Source organism: Micropterus salmoides, unplaced genomic scaffold (assembly GCF_014851395.1).
Source record: "Micropterus salmoides isolate LMB-PRFRI ecotype aquatic unplaced genomic scaffold, ASM1485139v1 Ms_hic_scaffold_10, whole genome shotgun sequence".
Lineage (NCBI taxonomy): Eukaryota > Metazoa > Chordata > Actinopteri > Centrarchiformes > Centrarchidae > Micropterus > Micropterus salmoides.
The window spans coordinates 16,046,000-16,057,656 of NW_024040041.1; the positions used below are offsets into that span (position 1 = coordinate 16,046,000).

At 38.2% G+C, this 11,657-nt stretch overlaps 1 protein-coding gene across 1 annotated transcript; it reads left to right on the top strand.

Annotated features, from left to right (window-relative positions):
- The first annotated feature begins 479 nt into the window (after positions 1-479).
- LOC119888199 (cell death-inducing p53-target protein 1 homolog) lies at positions 480-5,322 on the top strand. Its single transcript, XM_038698678.1, has 5 exons — positions 480-689; positions 2,650-2,845; positions 2,979-3,020; positions 4,130-4,274; positions 4,440-5,322. The coding sequence occupies exons 2-5, from the start codon at positions 2,665-2,667 to the stop codon at positions 4,543-4,545; spliced, it is 474 nt and encodes a 157-aa protein (XP_038554606.1). The 5' UTR covers positions 480-689; positions 2,650-2,664; the 3' UTR covers positions 4,546-5,322.
- Positions 5,323-11,657: the final 6,335 nt, after the last annotated feature.

The following is an 11,657-nucleotide window of genomic DNA, read 5'->3' on the forward strand; positions in this document are numbered from 1 at the left end:
TTCTCATGAGTCAGACTGAGTGTAGGTTAAGGCACAGGAAACCATAGGGGTAGGGTGACAGGAAAAAGATGTTGATGGTAGCAGCATGGTTAACATTCTTTGCCGTGAAAAAAAACCCATCTGTTCATCAAAAAAAAAAAAAAAAAAAAAAAAAAAATTCTCTTAAATGGTCTGAGTTGCAGGGTTTAGTTATACTTCATAGGACTTCATGCATGTGTTAAATGTGATTTGACTGAAACCGAGACTGATCAATGACATGAGGCATTGTATAGGTCAACAAGAACACTTTGTTCTGAGCAAACACACATCCCTCTCCTTCTCTTTTTGTTCAGTTCTGTATTCATTATTACCTCTCTGGTCATACTGGCCAACATTGAACAAACATTGGTATACTGTTATGTTAACACCCACCCAGTCACATGGAATAATCGTAGGAAGATGGGGGAGGGGGCATCATTAAGTGGACTGCATTCTGGGCTTGTCTCTTTTACATAGTGCTACAGGAAGTGCAGACAAACCCTCCTCTATTAGATTTACAATTTTCTGTGCAGTTGTTTATTAATCTGTCCTCACTGTCTTTCTTTCATCTGTATTCTTTTGGTTTTACGGTTTCTTCCTGCCTCATTCAGGACCAGACGGCTCTAGGAGAAAGGGTGCTTAACTCTCTTTTTTTTTATGGAAAGTCACAGGTAGGTAAATCATATTTTACACATTTATACTTATACAATAATCAGTTTCTGTAGCCATTCTTCTAAAGTTATCAGTATGTCTGTTTATCCAAGCCTTATCCAGCTGCATTGTCCGAACAAAAGAAGGCGAGGCTCAAGTGGTGAATTAAACTGCTTCATCAGTGTATGTGGCTCATATTACTCTTCTTGATTTATGATGGATTTATGATGCGACACAGGAAGGCTCGCAAAGACTGACAAGCCCTGTTCACAGTGACTAACAGGCTGACCAGCATGCACTTTGTAATATATTATCAATATACTGCACTAATCTACTGATTTAGTGCATGACAAAACTAAGTATGACCCAGCTGAAAATGGCTGTTAAGGAGCTGTACAGTTACAGGGCAACATTATCAGAGCAAAGCTTCTTTAAACATAAACTGTTTTGCGTCGTGCCTCTCCCACTAGGCAAATGAAAATTGCTGCTGTTCACTGCATCTGACTGTGTTGGACCAAGAGCTACTGTAGTAATACTATAGTTTGGCATTTCTTTAAATGTAAACTTGGTGGAAAGTTGGTACATTTGCTTAGTACTAGTAGCTCTTAACAGTAGTTAAGTACAATTTTGTTTTCCAGGTTTCTGCCTGTTAAAAAGGATTTTTTTTTTCTTGCCACTGTCACCAAGTGTGGAAATTGTTGGGTCTGTAAATATAGAGTGCGGCCTATACCTACTCTATATGAAAAGTGCCCTGAGATAACTTCTATAATGATTTGGTGCTATATAAATAAAACAGAATTAAATTGAAATTTTGAGGTATTTGTAATTCACTATTATAGTATTTATTATATACTATTTCCATTTTATGTCACAATGTGACAGTGTAAAAGGGGTCGATCGTAGTGATGAACCTACAGATAAATATTACCTGAATCGGCTTTACAGAGCTTTATAGTAAGTTGAGATATGTGTTTAGCTGTCTCTCTCTTCTCTCATAGCATATTTTGTGGCTGCAGCAGGCGACTGTTTTCTGCGCGAAAGCTCTAAAACCCACTGTACACCTGCTCAGCACCAAAAACCAGACTAACCACCAGTTAGCAACTAGTTAGGGAACCTCGTGGAGCATTTTTGCTGCTGAAGAGCCAGATATTTACCTCAGCAGTTAGTAGAGACCAAAACAGGGCTAAAAGAGAGTGAATGTTGAACTTACGTTCATCAGGTGACCACAAACATGACTCCATATGAATGAAATGCTGCTCTGTAATTGCTGATTGTGTAAATAAGTGTTTTTTAACAAGTTTGCCATATCAACAACTGATAGCATATCAGTGTTGTCATTACAGTTTGTTTCAGCTGCCCCCAGGTGATCAACCAAGTCAGTTATTGCAAGTTTAAGGAAAGGATCTGAATAGTTCCTGCACCATTGGTTTTCTCAGATCATTATCCTGACTGAGCTAGCAAAAATTAGTTTTGGCATGGTGGCACTCAAAGAAAACCTAGCATTTCAAACATGTTGCTGTGCTAGAAAAAACAAATGTTATTGTGTCAACATTAATTTGCCTACAGCTGACATGAATGCATTAGAGTTGTGAGGACTGCAAAGAGGATGTGGAACATGTTGTTAGAGAGTAAAAAACATCAGTTGTTTCTACCAGAGAAGTCAAACTATACAACTGTACACTTTCTCCTGCTGCTGTTTACATGATATCAATAAATCTGAGCTGAGTGCAATTTCTTAAAACATTTTGTAGATGAAAATGCTCATGAGGGGCCTACATCCACATTTGATAAAATGTTTTTTTTTTTTACTAAATTTCTTAGATAACCAAACCATGCATCAATCAATCAATCAATCAATCAATCAATCTATCTATCTATCTATCTATCTATCTGTATAAACTATACTTTCTTTCTTTTCTTTAATTATCTTAAAAGCCAGTTGATCAACTTAAAAATTTTATATACATTTCTCATATTCAGTAAAGCTCTCTGAGAATGGAAAAAGGATACCCACCACAGGAATCAGCTCCACCATACCCTGGGCCACCTATAAACTATGGTGGTGCGGTGCCTCAGCCAGGGATGTACCCTCAGCCAGGGATGTACCCTCAGCCAGAGGTGTACCCTCAGCCAGGTTTCTCTGCAGCTGCACCTCCACCTGCTGCATACCAAGGAGGTCTGTGTTTGGTCACTACCTGCGTTAAAATATAATGCTGTTACTTTAGTCCAGTCATGTTAAGGGATTTCTGGAAATATCTGTCCTAAACCATCCTTTCCTGCTTTTGTAAACTGTGTGTTTCATCTGCCAGGTGCTCCTTTTGCTCCGGCCATGGCTGCACCTGCCACAACAGGTAAGGTGATGTACCTGACCCAAGACAAAGCTACCCCACCTAAAACACTAGATGATGCACTCATCGTTGTATCATTTCTCAGAACATGTGCATGCACACACATACTGTACACATCAGTGAACACATCAGTGAACACACATCTTGGTGGCAAATATGTTTCCGTTCCAGTTTGTGAAACGAGAAGATCTGCCTCTGTAAAGTGCCACAAAATCAGTGGGTGAAGTCTTCGGTCTCCAACAAAAGTGATCTGAATAGCCCATTTGTGGTCTCTGTGCATAACAAAAAGCTATTGTTCATGGTTTGTTGTTGGTGGTGTACAGTCACATTTTGAGTATTGCTTGCTGTAGTAGACGAAGGATCCCTATCAAAGGTATGTTACTTCTTCACGTGAAGTTCACATGTGAAAAGTGTACATCACACTAAGACTGCTCATATGAACTGTGGGATTCTCACATGAAGGATGTGTTGCAATTCTCACATTTACATTGATATCAATTATGAGGTTTTTTTGAGTTACTGTTTGTCAGTGACAGTTTCAAAACAAACAAAATGAGAACAATCTGAGTTGTCCTTTACTATAAAACCCCTTTTCTCCCCCCAGATGGCTTAATGACTTAAATTACTGACCGGGATCATAGAAAGACATCTCCTTATCAAATTGTTGTGCTATTGGCAGCCTCTGCTGTTCTTTTTGAGTCATTGCAGTCTGTACTTTTTATTCTTAAATCTTGACAGCCCCAAGTGGAAAGTCTACCGTAACAACAGAAATGTTTCACTAGCTGGCCACCACAGTTACACATATTATTAGATTGTGTAATTGTGTCTGCATGTATCCACCTGAGGTCAGCATTTATCCTTATCATGGAATCTGATGTTATGATGCAGAATTATGTGGCTATGACTGCCAGACTGATCATTTGATGTTCTTTTACAATATGTCTAATTTAGAGGTATTGGTTACAGGTAAATACTGACAAAGATTAAAAAAGTGCATAACTTCCAGTTATGAGTGACAAATAGGACACATCACTCATTTTAAGCATGCTCAAGTGAAAATGGAGACAAAAGAATATGAAGACCAATATGTGCTGTGCATTTCTCATCCTCAGTGACTCACATGATAGTAGCACCTGCACTACATGACGTCCCAGGACAAACTGTGTGTCCCCACTGCCAGCAGACAGTGATCACCAAGACAGACCACACAGCAGGCTTGATGACCTGGGCCATCTGTGGTGGCCTCGCCCTCTTTGGGTAAAACAACTTTTTGGGAAGAAACTTCTAGTAGTTTTTATCTTAAAATAAAGAGAAACATTTGAAACTATAAATTTCACAATAGGAAGGAGTAAAGCAAATCCTTTTTCACAAAGTGTAGGAACAAATCTGGGAAGTTATAACTCACTTTGTTTCCTCCTACAGGTGTTTTCTTTGCTGCTGTATCCCGTTCTGCATTGATTCCTGTAAAGATGTAGAGCATCACTGTCCATCCTGCCACAGAGTTATCTACATATATAAGCGAATGTGAAACTATCTGGACTGTGAATGGGGGAGAAGAACATAATGCTTATCTGTAGCTTTTTAACAGCCTTACTTGCTCTGCAACCAAGCAATCTTTTTATGTAATGCAATCTTTTGATATTGTTTATAATAATGCAAAATGCCTTTATTCCAGAGAAGCATCATGCTGTGAGGCATTATATTCAGCAGTCATGGAACATTTGTTATTCATTAAACAAGGGATATAAACTAACAAATATGCTTACTGTAGTTATGAGCGGTTTTCTTGTTAAAAACAAAGGATCTCACCAGTCACTTGTAGGGATTACACCTCGTACAACAACAACAGTCTGATCATGTTAGGGCCAAAAAAAGCACTTTTTGTGGATGTAATTTTGACGGGCACAATTGCCCCGAAGGAATGCATTGCAGCCTCCGCAGGAGGTTCGCGACTGTTGGCTGAAGCCATCTACTGTACGGATTCCAAAAACCTTTTGTACCTACTAGTCATTTTGACACCAAAATATGTGAAATAGTGAAATTATCCTTTCAAGGGATATTTCATCACTCGAAAAATGGTATTTTTCATAAAATTGTGCTGTCTATGCAGTAGAAAGACGTACATTTTTTTTTAACAGCCGGTCAGAGCTACTAACGTTTGGCTAAACTCTGATAGCACCATTGGGTAGAAAACTGGACTGTTGTGTGTGCTAAGCCTCATAAAAATGTGGATTGTACAGTATGTTTTCACACGTTGCTGTGCTAGTAACACTGTTATCATTACTCACATGTCAGTTTTGCCCCATTGGCTTTGACTGTTTTTGCTGCTTTTGATCCTGAAGTGTGCCCCAAGGTTTTTTTCCTCCATATCTACAAGAACATTGTCTTCTGCCAGTAGTTGTTGTAGGCAGTTGATTTTAGACAGGATGTTTTGATTTTGGAGCGGTAAGGAACCGCCCCTCTCTCGATCCAACTGTCTATGGAGGCAGGCATAAAAAAAAGTGAAAGTAAAATCTGTAGGCAAATAAACAGAGAGCTCTAGGTGCCGGCTACATGGAGGGAAGTTAACTGTTGTTCATTTGCATATACTAGCCACACTGTAATGATACAAAGCCAGTTAAAAATGGGCAAAGTTTTCTCGAACAAACAGCACAACGCAGTGGATTACCCGCAAAAGCCCGTAACTTGCTCAAAATCCATGGTCTATCTCTCAAAAGCAAATCTTAGTGTTATTGAACATGTCAGTGCCACCAGAATGACAAGTCCTTGTTTCATTTTTTACGAATAAGACAAGTCAAAATGTTTAGTGATGTTACTAATATAACAGTGTACTCTGTAAATGTACAAGGCTGCACTTTTTCACTATGACATATCAATTTCAACAGTATAAAGTTGTACATTGCAAGAGAATGGACAGGATTCACAGTTACGTTTTTACTATTTTTACTGTAATTTGTTGACAGACCATGTCATTGTGATGCAGAAAAGAAAAAGAAAGGACTGTTTTACAGCACTGCATAGCACAACGGAAGAAATTACAAAATTAGAAATGTAAGCATGTGACACATGCCTTAGGCTGATGTTCCTGTCTGTCAGGTCATAGATTCTTATCCACATCACAACGGATATCAATTACAGTAAGGAGACATTTACAAAAAAAAGTCTAATAGACATGTGTAGAATAATAATAATGATTGCATATACAGACGATCTTCATATATATTATGTATGTATATATATATATATATATATATATATACATACATACATAATATGAGCATGAAACAAGCAATTGTTAATGTAGGAAACAGCAGACAGTACATAATCATTTGCATCAGTGTGTCAAAGCATTTGCAATTTGTTCAAAACAAAGAGATGCTTTAATGATGTGCACAAGTGACGAGATGATGTGAAGGTTGAACAAGTAGTTTTGAGAATTTCAATTCTTATGTACCAAAGCGACTGAGAAAAACGGCAAAACATTTTTACCTCTCTAACAGGACATTGTTTTAATAGCTTAAACCATTTAGCTTTTTTCTAAAACCCTTTATAGGTATTTTTACATTTATGGTTCTGACCATGGAGATGTTTTTGTTGCTGGTGGTAAACCACATTGTAAACAAAGAAGTGGGTTTCTTTTAAAGGGATAGTAAGTGATTTTGCAGAAATTATTTGAACTCTATTGACAAACAAATACACCCCTCCATTCAGTGCTCCCTCAGAAGCCCCGCCCCCAAATTTGTGGATGCGCATTGCCAAGGTAACCAGCACTACTAGTATCTTTGCTGAAATATAAAAATACAGTGACTGATGAGAGGATGATAAGTTTGTTTCAGATGAAAAGTGGACAAGGAACGTAACATCTCCGGTAGTATTAGGCTACTTAGTAATGCATTTCATATTTTGAATTGTGGGAGGAAAAACCCTCAGAACGGGCTACAGGACTAATGGGCCCTCACTCTCACACTTCATATTCTTCAATGTAAATTATAGCTCAGTTTATGTGAATTGTGGTCCTTTGATGCGAATAGTATTCTTCTCAATGACCAATAAAGTTCAAAGCCCAAGTTTAGTGATAATTTCAAACAAATGCAAATATAAATACCTCATTCCTCAAACTCTATAATACAATGATTGACCTATCCTGTCTCCCTCCTCCTCTTGTGGGTCTTATTGTAGGACCCACCCTTTCCACCTTCACATCCACACATAATCAGTATTAAAACAATAGTGTAATTAGCCTACAATACGTCTAAAGAAATAAAGACTGAAATGCAGCATTGACCAATAAAACATAATTTTGGTATTAACAAAGTATTAATGCATAAACCAATCACACAGTTGGTTAACATCAACACAGGCATGCCAAGTTTGTGTGCTGTGTCACATGATGACCTTCTCAGCCTTCAGAGCTGCAGCAGCTTCCCGTTTATGAATGTAGTTACTTTTATCAGGAGTGGGTATTAGCAACCTTATCAGGCCTGACTGCAAAAATGTGAAGGACACAGACTGAGAGCAACAAGGCTGAGCAAAAAGACTGAACCCTAAACAGTGGCTAATACTCAAATCTCTGAGGTATCTCCAGCATTGAAACACCTCAAATGTTAACAGCGTTGCCTGGTCATATAACTTGTTTCACAATGTGTACTCTTCAGACCTTTCCCTCTTTGGCTGTTTCTCAGCCATCTCTCCTTCTGGACAAGCCTAGAGTCCAGCATGTTCAAATGTACCAGTAAATACAACTTTCTCTTTGCCCCTGCTCCGGGTACGAGCTGGTTATGAGCGCTACCCCCATATGCTGCTGATTGGCTTAATCAATGTTGTGGGGATCGCACCTCTTTCTTTGTGTTCGATTTACAGACCCTGGGCTGTGGCAGAAAAGTGGACACATAAAAATGGAGAGCTAAAAAAACGTGCCAAAAAAAGGTGTAGTGGATTAAAATCACTTCCTACCACATGGTTGGCTATAACCTCAAACTGATAAAAGAAAGTGAAAGCAGGCAGATAACCTACAAAACATGTTTTGTGTTTTATTTGGATACTTTCAAAATCTGGTTGTTCTGTCATTGAACATGTCAGTGCCACCAGAATGACAAGTCCTTATGCCACTGTTTACGAATAAGACAGTCAAAATGTTTAGTGATGTTATCAATATATATAATATAATATAGTGTACTCTGTAAGTGTTGTCTGATGTAAACTATGGCTAATGTTTTGATGACAATGATTGAAAATGCACAAGGCTGCGCTTTTTCATCAATTTCAACAGTATAAAGTCGACCATGTCATTGTGATGCAGAAAAGAAAAAGAAAGGACTGTTTTACAGCACTGCGTAGCACAACGGAAGAAATTACAAAATTAGAAATGTAAGCATGTGTGACACTCCTTAGGCTGATGTTCCTGACTCTTATCCACATCACAATGGATATCTTCATCAATTACAGTAAGGAGACATACATATTTATGTGATGACATAACACTGAAATTTCATTTAATTTATTTTGATTTGGGCTCTTGAAGTCATTCACATTGACCAGGGCAGGAACCTTGTCCCATGTGTTTGCAGCTATGTGTGAAAAACTGGGCTTCCACAAGACAATGTATCACACTCCTCCCCCCTCAGAGCGAAGAACTGGTTGGAAGATTAAACCACATTAGCAGAGCAGTTGGCCATAGTGATGGCTTGTGCTAGTGGCGTACCTGTCTGCTGCCCAGGACTCCACTTCCTGCTCCCCTGCCCTTTTCATGTTAGACAAGAAGATCTTGATTTAGCTGAGATGATGGCTGACAACCCTCCCAACACATCTGTGTCCCAACTATGGACTACAAGGACAAGACAGAAGAGAAATTCCCTGCACTTGACCTGAGTGTCTCACCCTGCCCCTCATGAAATGGACCTTTCCACTCCTCGGAGGAAACCCCATACTAGGTGACGTGTTATGGTACTTACACATTAGTGATACCAGCTTATAAAAAAACAGTTTGGCAGGTCTGGGGCACCTCTTGTGCAACAGCATGGCCCTATTGATAAATATAAATTAATAGTTCCATTGTGTTCTACCTGTTTTATGTAAGTGCTGATTGACATAAAAACATTTGCAGCCAACAACTCTTACGCTGTCAAGAGGCTAGCTCACTGATGCCTAGTGTCTGCCGAAGAGACAGACATTTCTTGAGATGAAACTGCTTTATTCTGTGTTTTCAATGTTTTAATGACTTGTGATGGTAATTCAAGTTTTCAAATAAATAGCTTAGGCAAAGACTTGTCTTTCTGTGAATTCTATTCAAGTCTTCTGCAGAAAGAACTCACTGGGACACACACGCATCAGAGTATCATCCAGGTAAGCTGCAGTTATCTTACCACTTTACTATCTTTTATCTTTATCTTACCACTGGAAAATGTTCTCTTTAAGAGGTCCTCTGGAGGACACTCAATCTAAATCTATCGTAAAGACAATTATGCCCTAGTACAGCCAGGTACATGTTGTAAAACATTGAAAGACACGACCCCCTGGACACATCGTAAAGCATCACACACATTTACCTCCCATTGACCCTGTATCCGATAAACCAGAGGCCCTCAGTGAGTAACATTAATTACATGACTGTGTTTGGAGATGGTACCTAGATGGTACTGAAATTCCCATTACAGATCGGATCTGTTTGTTTTGGAGAGGAGACGACCTTGGTTGTCATTCGGCTCCAGGTTGAAACCTCCTGAACAGTCAAAATCGAAGGAATCCTACGCTAAAAACAAACTGAGAACCTAAACTGAGTGAACGTTAGCAGCAGCAGCAGCTCAGCTGTAAACATACTGCAGGACTGCACACCGCTTGGAACTTCGAGGGAGGTGATAACAAAAAACCTAAAAAAGGTATTTGACCAATGGAAAACTGAAAAAGAGTCAAAGCAAGTTGAGCAGGTACCATCCAGTGGAAAATGGGCTTTAGTGTTTAACTGTTGTGTTTAAATGTGATCACTATGTAGTAGTTCAATAAAGAAAATACTGTTATTGCTGGGTATGTTACACCCTAAAAAGGGAAGATATAAAAAGTTTGATGATGCTTCCTCTCTGGCAGCTTAATTTAGAATGTATTATTTTTAGACGTATTTGTATAGATTAAATGGTTCTTTAATTTAAAATATTCTAATAATGATATGCATTTTCTTTTCATTACAATGTCAACTATCCAATCTAATATTCTTTTTTCACTTTTCTTTTAGCAAGGTATATTGTCATTTCTCACTTACTAAAAAATGGTCTTTTAATCAATACATTTAAACTATCAAACTTGAATGGATATTTCTCTCTGTAAATCCTAGAGACAAGAAAACTTCAGGAAGTTGTCTTGACCACGCCTACATGCCTAGATACATTGAGTTGTTGCCATGGGATTGGCTGATTAGCTATTTGTGTTAACAAACAGTTGAACTGTTGTACCTAATGAAGTGTGTGTATTTTTTATTCATCACATCTTCATATCTTATGTCATTACGGAGTTGTAGACTGTTGAATAGAGAGTGTGCATCTGCAAGTAAGTTGTCACACTTACCTGCACACTTTGACATAATTCAATGAACAGATGGGACTTGTGGTTGGCTAAAAAGAGGAAACAGTGCTTCTCTTTTGAGCACTTTGCATATTTATTGAAATGTTTCAGGAAGTCAAAAAAATGCATATCTTTCATTCATTCAAAGCAATTCGGCCATTTCTGTTATTCTTTGTCTTCACAGTGTCGAAGAAAACTTTTTCTCTGTTGAAGCTACTTGCCCTGGCAAAGCTAGTTTCTCAGCAACAGCATTGTGTGCAGCTTAAGTAAACTTGTAAGGCAAGGCAATTTTATTTATATAGCACCTTCCAAACACTACAGTCATTCAAATAGCTTTCCAGACACAAAGATACAAAAACAGATACAGAGGTAGCCTACTTTATAGTATGAAGCTAGATAATTAGTGTGCAATAGATAGTAAAGTCAAGATTAAAACAATACACATTTATCTCTCAAAGTGCATTACATATGCAAGAGAGAGAATACATTTAAAAAAAAAAATTAAAATACTGTAACAATAGACAAAAATAAAAGTAAAAATTTTAATTAAAACACAGTTAAAACAATGAGATTAAAAGAGAAATGTATTAGACTGGGCTAAAAACCTTTATTAGATAAATACAAATTTAAAAGGTTTAAAAGGCCTCAGAGAACAGGAATGTTTTAAGACCTGACTTAAAAGACTGTAAGGTGCTAGCTAGTCTCAGGTGCTTTGGGAGTTTTTCCAGGCATGAGGAGCATAAAAACAGAAAGCTGCTTCTCCATGTTTTGTTCTTGAGAAGGGAACAACAAGCAACCCAGCATCTGAAGACCTGAGGGGTCTAGCAGGTTCATGCCTTTGAAGGAGGTAATTTATGTAAATTGGTCCTAGCCCATTGAGTGCCTTATAAACAAGCATTCGGCATTATGTTTTATGAGATTTTACTAATGGAGAGTTTCTCCATGGTTCTTTCCTTTTACCAGACACTGTCTTGGTGCAATGGTGTTGATAATATTGGACACTTTTGAGTTAAACTCTTCTACAAGATCACTAGCAGAAGCTGGAGTAAGAGCAGGTGTGGCAGGGAAGGCCTGAATAAATAACAGCTG

Excerpts from the sequence above, each read along its gene's own strand:
- LOC119888199 (XM_038698678.1), top strand. The coding sequence starts at position 2,665 with ATGGAAAAAGGATACCCACCACAGGAATCAGCTCCACCATACCCTGGG. Across the intron at positions 2,846-2,978 it reads ACCTGCTGCATACCAAGGAG|GTGCTCCTTTTGCTCCGGCC; the intron begins GTCTGTGTTTGG and ends TTCATCTGCCAG. Across the intron at positions 4,275-4,439 it reads GGTGGCCTCGCCCTCTTTGG|GTGTTTTCTTTGCTGCTGTA; the intron begins GTAAAACAACTT and ends TTCCTCCTACAG.